The sequence below is a fragment of the Gobio gobio genome (genome assembly GCF_949357685.1).
Source record: "Gobio gobio genome assembly, chromosome: 3".
Taxonomy (NCBI): domain Eukaryota; kingdom Metazoa; phylum Chordata; class Actinopteri; order Cypriniformes; family Gobionidae; genus Gobio; species Gobio gobio.
Genome location: NC_137099.1, coordinates 10310177 through 10335625, shown reverse-complemented (window position 1 = coordinate 10335625; position 25449 = coordinate 10310177). Strand labels below are relative to the sequence as shown.

General features: G+C 37.7%; 1 protein-coding gene across 1 annotated transcript in view; it reads left to right on the top strand.

The window, feature by feature from the left end:
• Positions 1 to 23230: 23230 nt before the first annotated feature.
• The window catches only part of klf7a (Kruppel like factor 7a), a gene marked incomplete at its 3' end in the record, with an annotated part of 49579 nt that continues 47360 nt past the window's right edge, over positions 23231 to 25449 (top strand). The window contains exon 1 of the mRNA XM_079811284.1: positions 23231 to 23384. Within this exon, the coding sequence (XP_079667410.1) occupies positions 23283 to 23384 (102 nt within the window). The 5' untranslated portion in view covers positions 23231 to 23282. The remainder of the gene's footprint in view (positions 23385 to 25449) is intronic.

Genomic DNA, 25449 nt, shown 5'->3' with positions numbered 1-25449 from the left:
CTGATTCTCAGGAAGATGGCATGTTAAAATACTAACAATGCATTAAAGGAATGTAAAGGCATGACTAATAGATTAATAGACAAACATTTGTAGCAAAATATTTTTGAAATTCCAATTATTGGTATAACTGGAACTTGTAAATAATCCTAAATTTCTCACTGTATGGTGGAGCCGTTGCTTAGCCTACTTCTACACTTTACTAGAGCACCCCCAGTAATTTCAGAAGCACCCTCAGTGATTTGATTCCGTAACCGGGCAGGTGACCTGTAAATGCAAAAAAAAAAACTGTTTGCATTGCAGTTTTGCGAAATATTCCTTTTTCGAATTGCCTAAAAAACCACCTCATGCGAGCGTAAAAACTTTTTTGCAATATATGGGAGTTTTTGAGAAATTGACGTAATTCCATTGGGCGTATTTTCAATTCGCAGTTTCAATTTGCGCAATTTGAAGGGTAATGGAAACGGGTTAACAATTTCAATCTGAAAAGCCCAAAAACTCTTTGCTTTTTTTTGTCACTGGTGGATGTGGATAAACAAAAAAAAATGTTTATAGAGGTGGGCTTAATAACTACTTGTAAATCCATATGGATGCACTAAAAGAAAGTACTGTATACCTTGATGACTCGTTCGAACAAAAACCTTACCATCAGCAGAACCTTTAAACCACACATACCCTATAAAAATATTCCCAGACTAATTTTAAGCTTTTAAAGGAATCAATATACAGTAGGTAGCCTTTGTTTTGAACAGCGCAAGCAGAAAGTTTATATGAGGGGCGAAATTACAACTCTGTGCAATATAAAAGACACTTCCTCCACATTCTTGCACTGTCATCTACTACAACCGCTGTGATTTTCTGCCTGGTTAAATCTAGTCTTAGACCGTATATTCACATGTGTACCGCAGTTTCAGCCCGCAAGACCAAAGAGTCCAGAATCCTCTATGACAAAGCCATCTATCCTTCTCTCTCATTTCTGAAGGTCATGGATTCTGAGGCTCTTCACTGTCCCAAAAGGATTTCATCCATGTTCACCATCACAATTCTCCCTAATCTCAAATCTTAATAGAATTCCATGGCTGGGACACTCTAGGAACAGAGGTTATCTGGCTAACTGGAGGGTATACTTGAGAGATTTAGCCAAAAACACAGAAAGATGAGAAAAGCAGAACCAGAAACGGAGGCGTACATTACCGGCATGTAGAGTAAAATACAAAGCAAATTAAAAAAAACATTATTTTAAACAGATAATTAGTTGATTTAATAATTAGAAATGTCATGGAACTTTGATTATTTCTATATTCTTAATTGAAAGTAGATAAATTATTAATTTGTTTATCACTATATGCATATTTAATGAAATGCTATGAAAAATAATGAAAGCTATAATTAAAAGCCCAAACTGCAGAAAGTAAAGTACAAAGGTAATGGGATATTTTTGCGAAAATATGAGCTGGCATGCTATGACAAAAAAAATTATGTGCCTATAAATTTTTTTTATAATGTTTGGGAATATAAATAACATAAAAAGAGTTACATTTGCAGCTGATCTGCATGCATGAGTGTGTACAGTCACATATCACATGACATGACACATGGTATGCAATGTTTCCCCCTAACAGCAGCATGATGGGGGGTGGGGGGGGGCAGACCAGATGCTATTAAAACGTTCACTAAAAGACCTCACATTGTGCTGTTACTGTCATCTTCTGCATGATTCTTGGAATGTGTTTGGCTGAAGCCACATGAAGGTCAGGAGACTGGGATCAGACACGGAACATGTGATTTCAACGTTACTCCAGTCAACAACCAACTGAAAGCAAAACTATTCTTACCCATCTTTTATTTCATTTTATTATTTGATAAATAGCTATATATAACAGTAAGATTTTTGTAATGTTTTTTTTTTAAAGAAGTCTCTTCTGCTCACCAAGGCTGCATTTATTTGATACAAAATACAGCAAAAACAGTAATATTGTGAAATATTTTTACAATTTAAAATAACTTTTTCGTATTTGAATATATTTTAAAATACTATTTATTTCTGTGATGCAAAGCTTTAAGGCCCCCCCCCCCCAAAAAAAATAAAAATAAAAAAAACAAAATAAAATTCTTACTGACCCAAAACTTTTGAACGGTAGTACAATGTTACAAAAGCTTTCTATTTCAGATATCTCGGATAAATACTGTTTTTCTTTTACTTTCTATTGATCAAAAAATGTATGAGAAAAGCAGAACCAGAAACAGAGGCGAGAGAGATGAGTTTTCAGCTGTCTTTTGAATGTTGATAGGGATTCTGCATTCTGAATGGAGGTGGGGAGATCGTTCTACCAGCAAGGAACAGTGAATGAAAATGTTATGGAAAGGGATTTCGTGCCTCTCTGTGGTGGTACAACGAGCCATCGCTCCTTTGCTGAGCGAAGGCTTCTGGTGGGGATGTAGACTCGTAGGAGCGAGTCGAAGTATGTGAGTGTTGAGCTCAGCGCCACCGGTCCCACCACGCACATCATGCGCTGCGCGTAGGACACCAAGTGCTGAGAGGGGCACCAAAAGAAGAACACTCAAAAGTTGCGAACTCCTCCATCACGGGCATCATAAAGTAATTACGCTTAGGGCACCAAACACTTAGGGTACAGTTGCTTAACTGTACATTTTACCAATACGGCCAGCAACGGGACTGGCTGAGCTTGTGATGAATCTGTAAGCAAGTGCCTTGAACTTTATGTGAGCAGCAAGTGGTAGCCAGTCCGGAGAGATGAAGAGAGGTGTGACGTGGGCCCTTTTGGGCTCGTTGAAGACAAGACGTGCCGCTGCGTTCTGAAGGAATGGTTTGAATGCTAGGAATGGTCTGTCATCAAAGGTTACTGCAAGATTTCTGACCGACCTTGAAGGTAATCAAGGATGAACCTAGCTGGATGGTGAAATTGTGTTGTAGAGTCGGATTGGCAGGGAATACGAGAAGCTCAGTCTTAGCTAGGTTGAGCTGCAGGTGATATTCTTTCATCCATGCTAAGAAGTCCGCCAGACAGCTTGAGATTTGTGCAGCTACTGTGGGATCATCTGGATGAAATGAAAGGTAGAGCTGTGTGTCATCAGCATAGCAATGTTATGAGAAGCCATGTGCCTGTATGAAGGGTCCCAGTGATGTAGTGTAAATGGAGAAGAGGAGAGGTCCAAGCACTGAGCCCTGAGGAACCCCCATGGTCAGTTGATGTGCTTTGGATACCTCCCCTCTCCCGGCAACCTTGAAAGACCTACCTGTGAGATAGGACTCAAACCAGTGGAGCGGAATCCCTGTGATGCCCAGTGATGAGAGGGTGGAAAGAAGTTTCACAGTTTTAAAATTCACAGTGTCAAAGGCAGCAGATAGATCGAGGAGGACGAGGACTGATGATTTGGAATCAGTTTTGGCAATCTGCAATCTCTTTTGAGTGGCCCCTTTTGAAACCTGATTGGTTGATGTCTAGCTGGTTATACTGTGAGAGGAAAGATGAAAACAACTTGTACAAAAACTCGCATTCTCTTTTGTCTTGTCACGCTTGAATGGTTTAAAAGCATTTGCATGAATAAGAGCGTGATCATATAATGTAACGCTAACCAAAGTTTAACGTTTTCGTTAATTGCGTTAAATATTTTTAGCATGTTATACTGAAAAAATTTAATCGCATGCATTAATGCGCTTCAAAAAAAAATATATATATAGTGTATATATATATATATATATATATATATATATATATATATATATATATATATATATATATTATAGCATTTCACTGTCTATGCCATGTTTATGCTATGAATAAATTAATTAATAAATTATATATTTTACTATTATGTTATATCATATTATGTTGTATTGTATAATATTAAAATAAAATACAAATCATTATAAAAAGTTGCAATACCTATTGTTAAATGTCATGTCTTGATACCAGGTACCTGTATACCTCGACACAAATTTAATAGGTCCATTCACTTGTGGACAAGTGTAGCTTTTGGATTCTCTGGCTTTGTTGACCTCAGAGTGGACAAGTTTTGATTTCCACCGGAACCTGAGGGTGAAGACATAATTAAAAAAGAGGTTATTTCACAGAATCCTAGCGCTGATGAAAACAGTGCCTGAGATGGTCTGCAGGGGCATGTTGTGTATTGATTGGAGAAACCTGTTATCAGTAGCCTCGCATGAACTGAGGGAGCTGAACGCTCACGATAAAGACTGTCTAGAGTCAGAGCAGATGTGTGCGCATGGCCTGAGCTGCTGGATAAAAGGATGAACAGACAATCTTTCTCCTCTTGGATGGAGAGTAACCTGTGTCTGAAACCTTACTGCTCAGTCAATCAGGGACTGAACAGACAACATTTTTGTTTGATGGTACCTCGTCAGGAAACTGCTTTCAGACTGACTTCCAAGCTGCACTCTTAGAAAAACAGGTTTAATGGGGTTCTATAGAAGCCGAGGGTTCTTGACTCAATAAAAAAAAAAATGTTATGCCAAATAAATGGTTCTATATAAGGAGAAATATATTAAATATAGAGTTATATAGAGTTGCATAATACTTTAATGTTTAACTTTTTTCTAGTGATAAAGTATGGTAACACTTTATTTTAAGGTGACATAGTCACATTTTACTACATGTACTTACTATAGCAACAACAGTAATTATGCATAATTACAGGTAACTAACCATAAACCAAACCCTAACTGTAACTCTATAGTAAGTGCATGTAGTTAATTAATATTACTCAGTACTTATTTGAGTAATTACAATGTAACTACATCACCTTAAAATAAATTGTAACCCAAAAAGATAAAACAAAGTAGTTTTCAGCTGTTTGAGAATATTCAATATATATCATGATATTAAAAGGAGATTTTTCAGTCATTTCAACCAGTCCTCATAGTCAATAAGATTTAAAATATTAAGTGGACTGAATAAAACTATATGATTGATATATGACTTGATAAACTTGATATATATATCATACTATATATATATATATATATCAAGTTTATCAAGTCAAAGTTATAAAAACATTAACAAGGCAACAATGTTTTCCAGTAAGATAACACAAGAAGATATATTTAGTCAATTGCATGACAATAAAGATAAATAATACATAAAAATAATAAAAGAAACAAATAACAATAATAATAATATTGTAATATTTACCAACAAAAACCTTTTTCACAGTTATCAAAATGTTGCTTAACTGTACATTTTGCCAACAAAATCCTCAAAAAGATAATGTGAATGTTTGCTCATATATTTATGCTTTTAAGATTATCGCTACAGAGAAAATAAACCTTAAAATAAAGTGAAACCTAAAATAAAAAATGTATTAAAACTAATTCCATAAATTAATCCCATGATGGGAACACCTACAATGTTCTATAGAACCTTTCTTCTAAGAGTGTACAATAATTGTGATCTAGAAAAAAAAATACATTAGACATACACCGATCAGGCATAACATATATGATCCTAACATTGTGTTGGTCCCCCTTCCAAAACTGCTCTGACCCATCGAGGCATGGACTCCACTAGACCCCTGAAGGTGGGCTGTGGAATCTGGCACGAAGATATAAGCAGCAGATCCGTTAAGTCCTGTAAGTTGCGAGGTGGGGCCTCCATAGATCAGACTTGTTTGTTCAGCACATCCAACAGATGCTCGATTGGATTGAGATCTGGGGAATTTGGAGGCCAAGTCAACACCTCAAACTCGTGCTCCTCAAACCACTCCTGAAACATTTTTGCTTTGTGGCAGGGCGCATTATCTGCTGAAAGAGCCACAGCCACCAGGGAATACTGTTTCCATGAAAGGCTGTACATGGTCTGCAACAATGCTTAGGTAGGTGGTGTCAAAGTAACATCCACATGGATGTCAGGACCTAAGGTTTCCCAGCAGAACATTGCCCAAAGCATCACTGCCTCCTCCGTTTGATCAGACCACACGGGCCTTCGCTTCCCACGTGCATCAATGAGCCTTGGCTGCCCATAACCCAGTCGCCGATTCACCATTGTTCCTTCCTTGGACCACTTTTGATAGATACTGACCACTGCAGACCGGGAACACCCCACAAGAGCGTTTTTGGAGATGCTCTGACCCAGTCGTATAGCCATCACAATTTGGCCCTTGTCAAACTCGCTCAAATCCTTATGCTTGCCCACTGCTTCTAACACATCAACTTTGAGGACAAAATGTTCACTTGCTGCCTAATATATCCCACCCACTTACAGGAGCCATGATGAAGAGATAATCAGTGTTATTCACTTCACCTGTCATAATGTTATGCCTGATCAGTGTATTTCATGCTTCTAAATAGTAATGCAACCAATTTGATGTTTTTCTCATCAGCTCTATCAGATGCAATGTTTTTTTTCTTCTCACAAGGACACACAGGATTATGGATATCACAAGCAGCGAAGGACACACAGCCTACATCTATGCAGCCTTGAGGAAGTTTCTATACACTTTAGTCAGCATAAACAGCATTTGAAGGTTCTAGGCCAAGTCTAATTTGCAAGAAAAGTTTTTATTCACTAGATTTCTTCACTAAAGCAATGTTTCAACAGCTCAACAATCAGCTGTACAGCACACTGAACTGACTGTATCACCACCTCTCACAGCGTCATTTTCATTTGCGTCCAATTAAATAAAGCATCCATGCTGACTAAAGTCTATAGGCTCTCTTCAAATCACAAATATTCAATAATGCATGTTCAATTCTTTAAAAAAATCGAAATACGATAGATAATGTATATGAATATGCACTTATTTCTTCATATTTTGTCTAATAATGTTATTGCAAAAGACAATTGTGAATACATCAAATAATAACCTTCATTTTAATTTATAATTTCATTTTCATTCCCCTTTCATAACTATGATAATTTCATAACTATGATCATTTATTCATTTCAACAAACGCCACACTGTTACTTTGACATCATAATAGATCAAACAATGCACATAGCCTTCAGAATCTGTAGTTTATAGTGACAGAGATTGCAAAAACCAAACAACAAATTGCATTACAGTAACACTAACTGTAGTAAATATGGTATTTTAGAGAAAACTATTGTAACCATGAGACATTTATAAGGGATTTCACCTTAATGTAATGCATATGGTGATTTGTATACAGTAATGGTTTGGTACTTAAAGAGGCATATGTCACTCTCCAGTTGATGAATGATTTGTGTAAAGACACCACCCTCCCCCTCTACACAAAGATACACACCAGTCAGTGAATGTCATTACCTGACAGCTGCTACACTGTGACCGTTGCCATGGTTTCCTGGTGAATGGCTCAAATCTGTGACCTCTGACTTCTCTTTTGTGCTCAGTCACTATGCAAACATCAACAATCGAACTCAGTCCACACACACATACAAACACACACACACACACACACACACACACACACACACACACACACACACACACACACACACACACACACACACACACACACACACACACACACACACACACACACACACACACACACACACACACAGAGATATGAACTGCTCACTGCTCATCTGAATTAATCTCTGCATTATGTCAACATTATACAAAGCGGAGTTATAATTGCCTTCTTTCATTTCACATATCCAGCACAAAAAGAGCTACAGTGGGTTCTGATCAATGCAGATTTGACTTTATGTAGACTCCCACTAAGCAGTCTTTTGATTTCTCTAAAGACTCTTTTAGATGCTTGTTAAAGCTCTTTAGCAAAAACTGACAACATGCAGATCTAACGGGAGCTTGATCAATGAAAATTATGCTCTTTCAAATGGGTTTAGTCTTTATGCAGATGACTTATTTAAATATATTGACTTGCATACATTATCACAGATCTGGCGAGAGAATTGATCGCAACAACTGGCCGTCTGTGTGCATATATGTTTGTTCCCAAAGCAAAGTTTTACTGCTCAGGTTTAGTATAGAGCAACAAATCAAAAGTGGATTGCTAAGGTAATTTGATTTAGGGAGAATTTGATTAAACCGAGTTCATTTTGACTTTAGTCTGCAAGGTATCTTGAGCACAGTCTGAGACATTATTAATGTGCAATTGCTGGGGTATTTTCTTGACCTATTATGCAAAATTCATAAGTTTGAACATAAATGTGTGTCGGCAGTGTGTGAACACAACCACCTTATATATGTAAAAATCCACATACTCCTCTTTTTAACCCCCATAAATCATAAACAGTGTCTCAGAATAAGCCGTTTGCAGTTTATATGCAATGTGACCCCGCCCACGACTGCTGACGGACTCCGCCCTATTAGCATAGACCCCGTCCTGAGTAAGCTTTACACAGTCCGCCATGTAATTCAAGTAGCATTCAAATAAGAAATGTGTTCTTATTAAAGCTACTACAGTTCATTCAGTCAAGAGCAGTGAGTGATTTTCTGTTGTGCTTTTGTTGTTTGATTCATATTAGCAGCATATATAGCAGTAGGTACTGTATATTACGCTGCTTTCAGATACACATGAAATTTCTTTCCCTGCCGTTTACATTCACAGACATAACTGACTGTGTTTGTGTGAGCTTTGTGTGTTTTTTACATAACCTTGTGTGTATTTAACAGCTTAAAGGGTTAGTTCACCCAAAAATGAAAATTCTGTCATTAATTACTCACCCTCATGTCGTTCGACACCCGTAAGACCTCCGTTCATCTTCGGAACACAAATGAAGATATTTTTGTTGAAAGCTGTTGGCTAAGAAAGGCTTCAGATAGGCCTCCATTGGCATTCAGTACATTTACACTCACAAGACCCATTAAAGGCACTTAAAACGTCATTACAAAGTCCATCTCACCACAGTGACTCTACAATAATTTTACGAAGCGACGACAGTAGTTTTCGTGCGCAAAAAAAAATCTAAATAACGACTTTATTCAACCTCTTCTTGTCTTCCGTGTGTGCCTCCACGACGCATGTGCGAGAATATGACGTAGCGCCGGCATTCGGGAATCCATGAAATGCACACTTTAGCCCCATTTTGAGCACTACGCCGAGACCTAAAACACGATCAATGTAGAATTCAACAGCTTAGATACGCGCGTCTTCCTCTGCTTGTAAACCAATCGCTTCTGGGTCATGTGTCCGAACGCCGGATCTGCGTCATATTCTCTCGCATGCGTCGTGAAGGTCTACACGGAAGACAAGAACGAGTTGGATAAAGGCGTTATTTTGATTTTTTTTTGTGCACAAAAACTATTGTCGTCGCATCGTAATATGTACTGAATGCCAATGGATGCCTATCTGAAGCCTTTCTCAGCCATCAGCTTTCAACAAAACTATCTTAATTTGTGTTCCGAAGATGAACGGAGGTCTTACGGGGTGTCGAACGACATGAGGGTGAGTAATTAATGACAGAATTTTCATTTTTGGGTGAACTAACCCTTTAAGCGCAATAAGATGTGAAAGAGAACTTAGTTTAATACTCACAGGACGCGCCGTCCGACATCCAGCTTTCTGTGCACGTGCTTCGGATGTGTGCGCTCAGAAGACCATATATCAGAAGTTTAGGCTTTAAAACGCATGTCGAAAATAATCTTTCATGATGATGAACAACTGCAATGTCGAGCAGAACGTGAGCGTGACCGCAATATAGATGATAATCAAAACCAAACAGATGTTTTAGTTTTTGGAAGATTATCCGAGGCATGAGCGGCTTCGCCCTCTGCTGGAGCAGCAGCTCATTTGCATTTAAAGTTTTTCCTTCCACTCAAAAATAGGCCTTTACAACATGGTATAATACATTATCTGTGAGTTATTTTGAGTGAAACTTCACAGACACATTCTGGGGACACCTGAGATGTATATTACATCTTGTAAAAAGGGGCATAATGGGTCCCCTTTAAGAAGGAAAAACCTGTGTAGCAGGACACTTAAAAGTCTCCATTTGCTCATCTCATTGCCACCTAGGAGAAACAACTAAGAAATTAAGGAGATCTAAGTTGTGATGTTCCATTCCTACAAATGTAATTATCATGCAAACCTTCAGCAAAAAATTAAACCCAAAAAAGTTGGGTTTAAAATGGACAAAGCCAGCATTTGGGTTGTTTTAACTCAACGGTTGGGTTAAATGTTTGCCCAACGTGCAGTTTTATTTAACCCAACAATTGTTTAAAAATTACTATATGGCTGGCTTAAAATGAACCCAAATTGGAAATTAAAAATCAGACATAATTAGAGGCAACAATAATAATCATATTTATTAATAAGCAATGTTTGTTTAATTATTATACATTAAACATATTAATAAATGTTAATTTCCAACATACTTCGGGTTAATTTTAAGCAAGCAATACAATCATTTTTAAACAATAGTTGAGTTAAATAAACCTACCCAGCAGGTTGGGCAAACATTTAACCCAACCGCTGGGTTAAAACAACCCAATTTTCAACCCAACTTGGGTGTTTTTTAACCCAGCATTTTTTTAGAGTGTAGCTTGTGCAAAATCACTCTAATTACCTGAACTGCATTCATGAAATGACATCTAAAAAGTCCAGTCTGTCCTGGGCCCATTACAAAAACCACACAGACCAACAAAAGGCAAGCGCGATTATCAATATTCTCCACAGAGGACACATTTGCATCCCTGTAACCTTTCAGAGGAAGGCAGGGAGGTCAGAGGAAATTTCCTGTCTGTGTGCCATTCTCTCTCATTTAATTGGCTTGAGAGGCTCTGCCCTTTGTGGTCCTGTCTGCATTTTCTCTTGTCTGCTTTCTGCTGTTTATTCCTCTCGCTTGGCATGAGAAGCACCAGCGCAGCATTAACTGTGAGAGCGAGCTGAGAGGGCGTTTTGTAGCATTCTATTCTCTCCTCTTGAGCAACGGGAGCCTCGACATTCAGAGTCGACAGTAACGAAATTTCCATTACTTGTTCAGCAAGATGAGTAACAGATTGAAAATAATGATCAGAATCAAGCCTCAAAGGCTTATGCAAACATAAAGGCTAGAAGTTCAAAATATATCTGCCTATTCAGCATTCAATACACAGCTAAAATTCTCCTCTTAATTCCAATAAACATCCTTAAAACTAGCTACATTATATTGAGAAGGCCAGCAAGTCTTCTCAAAAGACTGTGCAAGTCATTGAAAAGAATGCAAACGACAAACTCAAGCAAGCCTCAAAGTATTATGACAATGATTGGTATTTGTCCTTCGTGTGCTTTCTATACACATACATTCCTAAAAATACTTTTATATATATTGCTGTATTTAATACAAAGATAGTACATGCATAGATGTATATTAGACACACCTCAACCTTAACACTGAACACACAAACCTCAGTGGTGACAAACTACAAACATCAAGATGCACTTATGACACAACGAAATGCCAACAACTGACGGCACGATCAGCAACAACATAAATACAAGACAAAAGGGCAAAACAATAATCACATAAACCAACCATGCCATCAATCAGCAACATTGTTCAATATGAAGCAATTTGCTCAGGCAAACCGGTAAACTTTTGATATTTTATATTAAACTAGAAGAAGAAGTTTTATTTATATAGCACCTTTCCATAGCTCAAGTGCGCTTTGTAGATTCAAAAAGTGTTTGTGACTCAAACAAATTCCTAAATGTTATAGCCTATTTTTTCCAATGTAAACAGGATTTTACCATGTATTCTCAAAAATGAATATTCCACAGCAAAGCACGCATCAAATTATGTTTCAAATAAAAAATATATATTCTTTTTATCTTTAGTCATGTTCCATCATTAACAGCTAATACGTTTAATTTCATGCACATAAATTCTTTTTGATTCTTGAGTCTTGTGCTGTGGCATTACATGAAACATGAAAAACTCCAAATATGCAGTTTGCTGCCATTAGCCTTTTCATGATGGTGCGGTGGATGGCATCTTTTCCATTATTAATGCCGTAATACCACTAACTGTCAGTAAATAGCTATGTCAGCAGTGAAACGAAATGGAGGAGAGTGGAGATTAATGTATTCGTCAGTGCCTCGGTGTGGTTACGGACACATTACGGCCTTTGCCATAAAATCAGGGCAATACGACTGTGGACTTATTGTAGAGATAAGTCAGATGACAGGTTTTCTGAAGCAATACGGTGACGGTAATTGGCTCTTCGGTTCAGATATCCTTTAAAGTCAGTGCAACTGCTTTAATATTAATGCAAAATCAACAGTGTTTTTTGGAAAAGAAAAGAGAACACTTGCAGAGATGTGCGGTGCATGGGAGGGTAAAAGCAGAATTTGTGAGAGGGTAATGCGAGTTCACTTCTCATTACTTTGCCATAAGACACAAATCAAGTCAGATTGCAATTTGAAAACCAAAATTTTACATTTTCTGAAGAAAATATGAGTGCTGCTTGAATGTGAAAAAGCGCTAATGTGTAATGGATGTCAAGAGCCACAAGTTTTTTTTAGAATAGCATGTGCAATGAGATCAGAAACGTGCAATAAGAAAGAAAATAAAGTTCATTTTAATGTTAACTTTAAAGGCATTGTTCACACAAAAAAGTATATTTCTGTCATCATTTACTCATTCTCAAGTCATTCCAAACCTGTATGACTTATTACTTACCTCTGTGGTACACAAAAGAAGATATTTTGAGAAAATGGGGTCAAAACAATGTTGCATATAATGTTTTAAAATATCTTTTGTGTTCTGTCACGGCATGAATAAATGATGACATAATTTTTAATTTTCCGATGAACTATACATTTAACAACCCAACGCTGTTCCTAGAGGCACACCAAAAATGCGTCCGAAATCTAATACTTCTCTTACTATATACTACACTGTAAAAAAAAAATCAGGTCTCCAATTGAAAATGTTCTAGTGACTGATCACATCTACATTTTTTAGTTGGCCAAATTAAATTGCATCAATTCAAAGAAATTCAATTTGGCCAAATGAAAAATTTAGATGTGATCAGTCACTAGAAAGTTTTCAATTGGAGACCTGCATTTTTTTTACAGTGTATGCAAGAAAACAGTACGTCAACAGAATAGTATGTCCGAATACATAGTATTCAAAAAAAAATTGGCAAAAAATTTACCTGGATGACCTACTACTTCTGGCGAGATTCTGAAGTCATCCGCATACGATGGACACTTTACTATCCCATGAGGCCACGGGAGAGGATTTATGAATGGCGGTGAAGCGAAGCAACTGACGCTGGTACTGTAGGTCACATGACAGTAACAACATAGCGGATGTAGTTCGTCCGGATTACATTCTTACAACCCATATTCATACAACGGGGCTAAAGCCACACCCTAAGAAAAATTTGCTTTTCACTACTCCTATATGATATACAGAAAAATATATATGTTTGTATTGAACATTTATGGAGCAACAGATTTTGTGTGAAAATAAATCATAAAAGTGGTTTATTTTATTTAAAGCAGCACTAGGTAGGTTTTGCTCTCGGGGTCCCCCTACCTTTGGGAAACAGTATTGTCCTCTACTACTGTCGTAAACTCTGTCATTCTACATCAGGGGATGACAAAACACATGCATTTGTTGACATGACAACCATGATAGCCCTGAATTCACATGCAGGTGTTCTGCTTGCGTCACGTGTGAAATGTCTTCATCCCAGGTACAGTGGCATATGTTTCAGCATGTCATATGAATATCATTTCATGGGTTTTATTTTTTTCAAACGCCAAATGATCGCGATGCTCACGTTTACAAGCCAGCGTCATTATAGAAGCCTAGTCTTCAATGTTTGAGTGGTAGGTAATAACCATATATTGTCAATATTATAATATCAAGCTACCATAGATGAATCTGCAAATTTGAAAATCGATTTGCATTATAGCTTAAGGCAAGACAAATAAACAAATATCACAGACATGTTAGGTATCCTAAAATATGATTTTGTACGTCTTATGTATTTACTTGCAAGAATGTAGCCCCTCCTCCTTCAGCTCACGCCAACGAGCAAACGCTGGCCAAATGTTGATCCTCGTCCTGCCTTTAATCCGATCACTTTCTCGTTTCCTCTTTTTGCTTTCCTCTGACAAAACCTTTGCTTTCTTATTTTTCTGTGCTGCCTCGGCCATGACTATAACATCAGGCAAACAAACGATAGTTGGGCTCGCACGTCTGAATTTAAGGAAGTGGGGGTGGTGGTGGAAGTGATGTATATGCCGTAAAGCAGTCGAATTTTGTAGTTCTTTTTGTTCTCGGGTTACTACCCGAAGTTTAAAAGTACGATTAAAAAACGATACAGACCCCGTCAGGGTATGGCAGACGTGTCATTCAACCTATTATAAGTCAATGTATCATCACAAGAGTCTTGAAAATATATTATGAAGGTTGAAAAGTTACCTTGTGCTGCTTTAAAAATCTTAAAAATGTATGGGGTGTCGAGGGGGGCCTTTTACCCCACACATGGGGTAAAGGGCACACAGTATTGATACAAATATTTTCGCTAAAATAATGTTTTTAATAATGTCTAAGTTAATACATGTTCAAAACAATCACTTTAGCAAAGTTTGAACTATTTTCTGTTAATTTTGATGAATAAAATAATTCATTTTTGATCAATAAATATGCTGTCATTAAAATATGTTAATATAGAAATATATCTGAAAAATATATAAACAAATTAAATAAAAAAAGTAAAGATTCTGAAAGCATTGAAGGATATCCCATAATAATTTAATATAGATTTACAGTAGTAACAATAAATAATATTTTATTATATGATTAATATCACATTTTTAAATATGATGGTTTCATTATAAATATGGTGATTATCTCTAAGGTGGACACCCAACTTAATATATGATACTTACAATCTGAATCTAACCATGTCATGTCAACAACTGGAAAAGTCAGGCAGCTGTTTATTATCATGTTAAAAATGGTGCCTTTTGCACCAATAAATCAACGGAGCCTTTTACCCCATGGAGCCTTTAGCCCCGTTTTACCCTATATAAAACATACTTTTTTAACAGTTATAAATTAAATTCAAATTCAAATGTTGTACCTACTCTCAGTATGCGATTTCAGACGCACAGCAACACTAAACATTTTCAAATTCTTCCTAATCAAACACACCTGATTGAACTTATCAGCTCATTAATAGAGACTCCGAGACCATATGGAACAGATAATGCGGGCTACACACTGCACGATTTTAGCCTCGATTTTCATTCGACGACAGTTTTAGAAATTGCAGACAAATGCCAGAAATAGCTCGTTCATGTGAGTGACAACCCCGTAGTGAGTATGATAGGGCTGCATGGGCGGTATATCCAGTTTATACGATATACCGATATTTTTAGAAATTATATGGATTGAGGCAATACCATATATCGATATAGCCTACAGTAGTTTTATACGAGCGCATTTGAAAAAGTCCAATTTGTCCTAAACATGATGCATATTTTATATTTAAGGCCCTTTCCCACCGGACGCGTAACGAAAAAGCGAAGCGGAAAAGAGAATATTTTGTGTGCGAATAGTTCGCGTCAAAACCATTCACATCAGCCGCGACACGAATTTGCGACGTCTGTGACGTTTCAGAGCGCCAACATTCCAAAACATTCACAGCGAAAGCTGAGAAAACACGGACACTTCCTCATTCAGTGAAGACAAGCTTTTCATTTTATTTAAAAGACCGAAAAGGTTTTGGGTGCACCCAGTCTTAAAGAACAGAGAGTCTGAAGGGAAGTATGCTAATCTTGTACAGGAGCTAAAACTTTATCATGGCCGGTTCCGCACTTACTTTCAAATGTCCGTGGGACAATTTAAGGAGCTCCTCCAGAGACAGTAGCAGCGCATCTGACCAGACCAACACTCACTTCAGGAACCAATCGATCCAGAGCAGCTGTGTTTCCAGCTATGTTTCTAGTTGAGTCACAATGTAAACATTTAAGTGCCACATATGTACTGACGGAAACACATTCAGTTTCCATAGTCGCGGACACAATTAGGTTTAGAAAAAAATCTACGAATTTTAACTCAAAAGGTTATGTTATCGTTGTCTGTAGCCTACAGTGGGCAAATGCAGCTGCATCTGTACACCTGTAACTACAACTACAGCTGTAAGTTCATGAGAAATGTGATACCTGGCAACGGTTAATGTTGATTGAATAGCTAATGACATCAACTGGCCATTTCGTCACCTTTGTTTCCGTGTATGTGATTGGTTGAAGCCTTTTCTGTCGCTGCGAGAAATTTTAGATCGACTTCGAAACGAAAAAAAATAAACATTGTTTTTTCGCCGCAGCACATTCGCGTTTGGTTTGGAAGCACTCATTACACAAACAGCTGATCAAAAAATAAAACCATTGCGCAAATTATTCACGCGTCAAAATCGCGTCCAGTGTGAAAGGACCTTAAGGGCGTAGATAAACGTAGAAAATACACTGTAAAAAATCTAACTCACAAACATTTTGACTAATAATAATGTTTTAGTTAACTGGACAATTAAATGCAAAAAAGTTGGCTTAACTGGTCAAAATAAGTTGGTTCAACAATTGTTGGACCAACCTAGTATTAATTGTAAATTCGATTTGTAAATGCAAGTTAACAAGCATACAAGTTGCAACAAGTTAACAATGCATTCTGGGTGCATCATGCAAAACTCATCCATGGCTCCCAGAATGCATTGCGGTATGAAGCATGTAACCATTGTTGAGATTTATAGGCTGATTCTTGATGTCTGTGTGAGAAAATCTCATAGGAGGTCAAAGTACTTATTGTACAATCGGTTTTAAACCTTAGTCAACTATTTTGATTAAAACCATATTTGATCTTTTCTAGAGTCACAATTGAACAAAAGCTAATAGTATATTGCTCATATTAATTTAAACTCATAAAATCTGTGAATTAAGCCACTACACAATGATTATATTCTTATCATCGAGCAGCTGACAGCATTTGATTATCTTTTCTTGCCAAACATTAAAAAGTCATCAAACTGCCCAACTAAAGAAAACACTCATCACCATGATGGTGACATAAAAAAAATTTAATAAAATAATCAACTTAATCAGCTGAACAAAACATCTTAAATTGGGAGACATGTGACCTTACTCAGTTAATTGAGTTAAGTGAACTACTTTGTTTAAAATTTGAGTAAACTCAAAAAAGCTGTGCAGCAGGTTGCCTTACAATTTCAAGTTATGTCAACTTTTCTTTTTTTTACAGTGTACCGAGATATATACCGCATCGCCATTTAACCCAAAAAAGACAGATATGATTTTTCGCCCAGCACTAGTGTATGATCAAAGACGCAATCTGAGAGAAGCGCTGATGCATCGCCAATGCCACTGAAACATATTCTCCTTTTTTTTACTGCAAATCGGCACACAGACAACTTTGATCACAAGCTTCTTGCGTGCAACAAGAAATCCAGTCTCACACTTGATCTTACATTTCCTGTATCAATGCTCGCGTTTGGCTGTGAAATGTAGTTTGTAGAGTATACAGAGCTGTTGGCGATTCTTTTTATTGAAATGTTGCGTAATATGTGACCCACTGTCGCCGATCCGTTGCGTAATGTGACATTAACACCCACCGGATTTCAGCTGTGGCGTGTAACGCAGTCACTCCTACTATAGCCTTTGGCGAGTGGAATTTTATATATAATATGTACATTTTTCAATTGTAGTCTTTTAAAAAGGCATCTGAAGTAATAAACTAAGTGCAATAGTATAGATTTTTCAATACATATCGATACTGGAATATCTAAAATGCTTCCGATACACATTTTCCACAGAACATATATACGATACCAGCTGTGCTTTCTCATTCTCTCATATCTCTCCGACAGCGAGTTGACACACAAACCTGCCTCTCCCCACTCACTCGTTTCATTTTCTCCAGATGAGTATTGTTGGTGTTGCAGGACTTTCGCCATAAAGCTGCCTCTCAGTACTAAATTGAGGTCTTTTTCTCTGCTTATTGCTCTTAACCCCTTAACTAATGTCTTGTTTCGAAGAAGACACTCTGCATATTATTGCTGAAGTGAACGCAATTAAACATATGAAAGTATGAAAAAGTTGTGGTTTAAAGTTTAAATTTACTGTAAATGAAAAATACACTACTAAATATTATTTATTTTATATAAAATATAAAATACAAAATAAATTTTACTCTAAAATTACTATAAAATCAAATCCATATGTCTAACCAAGTTGTGTTCCAAATTCAAGTTCCCATGAGATTTTGTTTAAGCACTGTACCAAAAATAGCCAACGGGTGTCATCCACATTCCATTGATTGTTTTTTTAATGCATTTTCCTGTACATTTCTGTCCAAATATCACTTCCATCACAAAACAGTCACCACATATGGAACCTTGAGACTCAGACCTTTCCAACAATATGTGTTTTGTCAAGATTAGAAAAGATTTTGATTATAAAGGTAAAATACATTTTGTAATATGAAACATGACACCGCCCACTATGGGCGGCTAGAAGAATTTAGAGTACCGTTTACATGGTAACGCAACGTCCGATTTCAAAACAGTTTTCCCAGGATGAATTTTGAGTTTGTAAGCTTTCGAATGATACCTAATTTATGATAATTACTAAAATATATGATATGAAAAAAAGGCTATAAAAAAGAGCACCAGGTGTCCCGCCAGCGGGACGGTGTCAGTTAACAGTAAAATACACACAAAATAATGTCAAAATGCCAGTCTTGGCGAGGATTCACGTAAACACAGTCAGTAATGTTTTTAGTGAACGTAAACAGTTGAGAAAGAAAATGCATGTGCAACAGTATAATGGATCTGTGCGTCAGGTCTTAAAGTGACAGCAGCCTAATATAACTGCTGTCAAATTATGAGGTAATATTAAAAATATCCATGTGGCAGGTTTTCCCCATGGTATCGATGACAAAACTGTGGCCACTGAAAATGTTGATTGATGAGCAAAAAAGTTAATGTCAAGCCCTTGACACAACAGCAACTAAATTGTACCCCAGACAGTCGTGTATGTGAGAAGAACAGTGATCCGTGCAGTGTGTACCCGTTTTAAGGGAGACATTCCAAATGTGCACTGTTGGTTGGGAAACGCCGCATTTAACTCGTATGGTTAGTTTGTTGAAATCCCTAATGCCAGTAAATATACAGCTGTGTTCTAGGTGGAATGGCAAACACATTTGGTGTTTGTTTGTGTGGATAAGTTAGAGATAGAAAGAGAGAGAGAGAGAGGCTAACATGTCAAATGGATAAATGTCAGTGGGCGCTTCATCGACAGCAGGCCCTCCCCTCCCTGTTGAAATGCCATGTGTAAATCGTAGTTCCAGGGCCGACAGCCAGCCTCCCAGAGCAGAATAATGAGATTACAGCACTCGCTGCCACTGTGGACGCACAGGGGTGGGCTGGGGAGGCACACATAAACCTGGCTTACACAAAGAGAGCAAATCAGCTACATTTCACACACGCTGGAAGAAAAAGTAGGCTTTACTCTGAGGCAGATTACAATTACCTCACTTTCTCACTTTCCAACTGTCTTTCACAGTCGGTCACTCTTCAAGTCTTATCTCTCCATGTCTCCCCCTCAAATTAGACCAACTGTCTCCAAACCACTCATTTCCACATATTTGCATAACATGCAGTTAACATGCACAGCTGATTTGGCAGGGACAGAGGTTTACTCAGTTAACACAACGTCTAACACACTCTTAAAAATCAGAATGCCATGTACAACTGAAAAGGGTCCATATGTCATGTTCATTTAAATATTTTTGAGTAGCTTGCTTGCTTGCTTGCAAAAAAAAAAGATTAAAAGACTGAAGAAAAAAAGCATAATTAAAAGGGTGAAATTCTGTTTTCATATAAATAAATAAAAATGCTTTATAAATCCTTTTTTTTTAAAGTTTTGTTTACAGAAAGTTTATACAGGAAGCAATTTCTTTATGTTGAAAACATATCAGATTATTTGACCCTTTTATGGCAATTACCGCATGTTAAGTTTGCCAAATGTCAAAGGGTACAACCAAGACAACTTAATGAAATTCATGTTTAAAAAATGCAGAAAATTATTTTGAGAAAAAAATGAAAATATTTACTTAAGGGTTATAGCCATTTATTCGTTATACTGCTTTTGTTGAAAATTGTATAAAACACATAAATCAACGTGAATACAAAGAATTTATTTCATCTATATCCATCATAACTGCTCCACACGGCTCCGGGGGGTTAATAAAGGCTTTCTGAAGCGGATCGATGCATTTGTGGAAAAGCATTTTGAACTGCGAGAGGCGTGGGCGCTACACTTTTTCCCTAAGTTGAATATGGAAGATGATCGGCTGGAAGTTAGACATTTTACTTTATAAAGTTTTATATATGGATATTTTTCTTACACAAAAGCATCAACTCGCTTCAGAAGGCCTTTATTAACCCACCGGAGCCGTGTGGAGCAGTTATATGATGGATAGATACACTTGTATGGACTTTATGGACCAACATTCCCTGCCATTATAATGCTTGGAAAAGCCAGGACATTTTTATTATAACTCCAATTGTGTTCGTCTGAAAGAAGAATTTCATATTCACCTAGGAAGACTTGAGGGTGAGTAAATCATGGGCTAATTTTCATTTTTGGGTGAACTAATCCTTTAAGCTATCTAATAAAGTTTTTTTTTTCTACATTCATATTTGTCAGCATCCCTTGCAGTCTCATATTCTTAAGATGTTTCATTTATTATAATTCTTTAATAAATCAACTGAATTCTGTGAAGCACCAAAACACTGATCTGAAGAACCTATCAAGAAACATCTTTTATAATCTCCAAAGAACCATACGCCAATTCACCTCTATATATGTAGGTCAGTCACATCCATGAGTGAGAGGACGTTCACTAAATCCTCAAGACTTGACTTTTGAAGGAACAATCCCCCTATTCTCCAGCCTTCTGTTTTAATAGCACAGAGAAAAATCCCAGTGTCTCAGACCATCTTGGATGAAAACTGCTATAGGAGAGAAACACATTCGTTCTTTATACCTCCTCTGTCTCCAGAGTGTTTTTTAAGGTCACCCTTAGATTCACCGGTGAATTCATGAATTCATTCATACCTCATTCCTTCCATCTACAGAGCAGGTACCAGATGAAAGAAATAACACATGCTCACCAAGAGCCAAAGCATCATCTGGTGAAGAATATGAATAATTCAAATCAAATGAGCCATAACAACTAAAGCCTATTCCACGATTCCCCCCCCCCCCCTTTTCTTTCCAGCTGAAGTGAAAGAGCGAACAGATTTGGTCAAGATTTTCCTTTCAGAGCCTCTCACGGTTTATAGGTTCCACTTATCTAATTACATGCATGACACAAGGTCAGGGATGTTGTGAGATGGCTGCGAAGTACTTATAGTTCAAAGAGGTACTCAAGCTTATATGCCATCTGATTTCCATGTAAATAACACACGAGTTAAGCGGCACATAGCAAATCAAAAGTCAGGGTTACAGAGTGCATCTGACAGACAGACAGACAGACAGACAGACAGACAGACAGACAGACAGATAGACAGATAGATGGATAGATAGATAGATAGATAGATAGATAGATAGATAGATAGATAGATAGATAGATAGATAGATAGATAGATAGATAGATAGATAGATAGATAGATAGATAGACAGACAGACAGATATATCGATAGATAGACAGACAGACAGACAGACAGACAGACAGACAGACAGACAGACAGACAGACAGACAGACAGACAGACAGACAGACAGACGGACAGATAGATAGATAGATAGATAGATAGATAGATAGATAGATAGATAGATAGATAGACAGATAGATAGATAGATAGATAGATAGATAGATAGATAGATAGATAGATAGATAGATAGATAGATAGATAGATAGATAGATAGATAGATAGATAGATAGATAGATAGATAGATAGATAGATAGATAGATAGATAGATAGATAGATAGACAGACAGACAGATATATCGATAGATAGACAGACAGACAGACAGACAGACAGACAGACAGACAGACAGACAGACAGACAGATAGACAGATAGATAGATAGATAGATAGATAGATAGATAGATAGATAGATAGATAGATAGATAGATAGATAGATAGATAGATAGATAGATAGATAGATAGATAGATAGATAGATAGATAGATAGACAGACAGATATATCGATAGATAGATAGATAGATAGATAGATAGATAGATAGATAGATAGATAGATAGATAGATAGATAGATAGATAGATAGATAGATAGATAGATAGATAGATAGATAGATAGATAGATAGATAGATAGATAGATAGATAGATAGATAGATAGAAAAAGTATAATGATATAGCTATTCTTTGAAGCACCTTGGAGCAACATGTAAATATGAATAGGTATGAATACAGTGTCTCATGTAAAGGTTGTACCTGGAGGGATTTGGAGAGCAAATGAGTTCATATTGAGCTGTTTATCTATCTGACAGAACTCTTCAGCCGTATTTAACTCTTATCGTACAGATTTGTGTACTTGTGTCCATTTGTGCGCTTCATTTCACGGCTATTTGAGCAAGTAAATCAAATTAAACATCACGGATCTCAAAACAACCTCTGAGACCGCAACAGTGACGACCGTTTCAACTGTATGATTTCTCTCACTGTTTTATTCTAGCATTTCTTTGTTTTAACGCGTAGAACGTTTTAAATGTGTTAAATTTTTTCCACCACTTCGGTGTGTTGGACAGACCTGAATCACTATGTTACCGCTCTCTGGAAGCTCCTGCTTCGAATGAGTCTCGGACGCTGATTCGTGTGTTATATAGCGTCCTAAAAATAGCTCGGCTTTCAAAGGCAAGTATGTTGTGAGTGACAACTCGGAGAACGAATCATAGGTCCAGAACAGCATCGAGCTCCTCCCACTACGCTAGCTTAGCTCCGCCTTTCTGAGTGGCCACCAAAGTTGTCGTCCCTTTTTTCCTTATATGGTTACGCACGAAGTTGATTGACAGATAGGCACGCCCCCTTGATTCGCGGGCACCCGCAGACACTACGGTGGCTCCCCACACTGACTGACACAGTAACCTGTGAGCTTGAGCTCCTGCGCTCCTGCAGCTCACCTTCCAGAAACATTGTGAGGAAAGCAAACAAACCTGGATGGATGGATCCTTTACTATGAAATATATTTTAGTGTCCATAGTGAGCTGAAACGTCTCGGACTTCGTGACTGATCTGAATGTTTCAGTCGCTCGCGCTGAAGCGAACGCGGATTCCTCGCGCAGAGAATCAAAGTCTCTCAAACGCACCGTTTAGCTGCACAAACATGGATGTTCTGGCCAGTTACAGTATTTTTCAAGAACTTCAGCTTGTTCATGACACTGGCTACTTCTCTGCGATGCCGTCTCTGGAGGAAAACTGGCAGCAGGTGAATTGCTTTTATCTCTGTCTTTGCAATTTATCCAACTTTTTTTTTCGCGTGTCAGTGCGCTCTTGCGCGCGCGCGCAACTTATGCAGACGCGACAAACAATATTCATTGCATCTCGCATAATTTCAACCCGTCTTTAGTATTGCATATGCATTTTAAAACACCACGTGCTTGAAATAATCTGATGTTTTCGTGCCATGCAGCTTACTTCTTGCGAGCAAGTGCAATGTAGCTAAACAAGCTGGGAAATTAAGAGCTGAATAATACAAACAGAGACTCTTTGAATAATAGATCTACATCTGTCCTATCAGTGTTTTTTCAGTCCCCTCGGCACTGCACAGACTCTCGACTCTACTGCATTATATATAAATGCACGCGCGTGATTGACTCGTAATGTGTCTGGCAGTTAAACGTGCATGACAGACGTATACAGTGCGCGTATCTATGAAACTGTGTAGAATCTTATCTACTCAGTTTCATGCAAATGCCACTTTTTCCCATTCACGAGGATGGAGCCATGCGGCGCGTGGACAAAGCACACTGACATCCACATGGACGTTGGTTTATGCACCGGCGTGCATTCACAACGATTTGAGATTTATGAAACCCATTTAGGGAACAGAATTGGTTTGCACCGTGCACATGTGAGTAATGACTGTGGTGCGTCGCGAGCGCATGGATGGAGGCATGCTTTGCGCAGAGTTGAGCTCTCCGCAGTGCTGAAGGGGCAAAGCATGGTCCATCCATTGATACCGGTGCTTTGCTTTCTCAACGTGCATTGATTTTTAGATTGCTCGGCCATTTTTCTTAAACTATGGGTTGTGATTGCCTTTTTCACCACATGCAATGGTGTTTGCTTTGGTACCGTTGCGTATTGGTTGGGTTTTTTGACTATTATGCCTCTAACCTTGAGTTTTGATAGATGGTCATGCAGTATTGGTCATTTTGAAAATGCATCACACTACATGCTCATATATGCAGGTGTGTTTACAATTTCATGTAGTGACAGTTCACAGTTATGAGCTTTATGAAATGAAACATTTGCACTTTTAATGGGGATGCAATTGTAGAATGGTAACCAGGTAAAGCAACTACAATATGCACTTATACATTCATGTAAATATGTACCTAAAATCTTGATGTTGAAGAAGAAAACTTCATTGATATCTCAACTGCAGTGTGGAGTAAGTGTGGGTGTAGGAGCCGGTGTTTGGCTTTGCTATTGACTTTCAATGGTTTATATGAATAAGAAATGCTCAAAGACTGACATTTGACCTCAATTGAGCTCCTGTGCCCTTGGTGCTCTATAGTGCTAAGTGATCCTAAAGGCCAGACTTCCTTCAGAGCAGCGGATATTGCTCACAAACCGTGTAATCCCTAGTAAGTGGAATAAAATAGGCCAGAACAGTAGAGACCTTCTTCCAAGCTTTGATAGGCCTACAAGACTTCTGATTCTCTAGACGTTGCAGCTTTTCACCTTAGGTTATTCTTCATGGTTGTGCTTAGAATTGACTAAATGTTGATGTGCGTGTGTAAAACCACCCTGACTTTAGCAAAGAAAAATGTCGGTCTGCACATTGACACGTTGCACTCAAGGACCTCAGAGGCCATTTCAGGTCATAAATATGATATTACATGAAAAATCCAATTCAATTTTTAATACACGGCTCAAGTATCCAGCTATGTCAGGTGAGGACCTATTGAAAAATTATGAGGAGGGATTGTGTAGTCGCAGGATTCAATATAGAACAAAAGTTCCTTGCCTGAAGCCCCTCCATCAAACATCACATGCCCTATAGCCATGACAGAGGATATCCAAAATACCTCACCTTGAAGAGACTCACCTACTCCTGTGGAGAAGGGTAACTGCAAAATTGGAACAGTGAATGGAATGGCGTCCGTCCCCATCGAAACCGAATGACCATGCTGGAACTCGTGGGATACAGTGGCACATCAGACTATTCTGGAGTGCTTTTGTCTCGTAGCATCTATTTTGGGACTTAGGGGAACTTGAAATGTCTTTTGTTCTCGTCGCTTTCATTTCAACTGTCTGATATTTTTAGA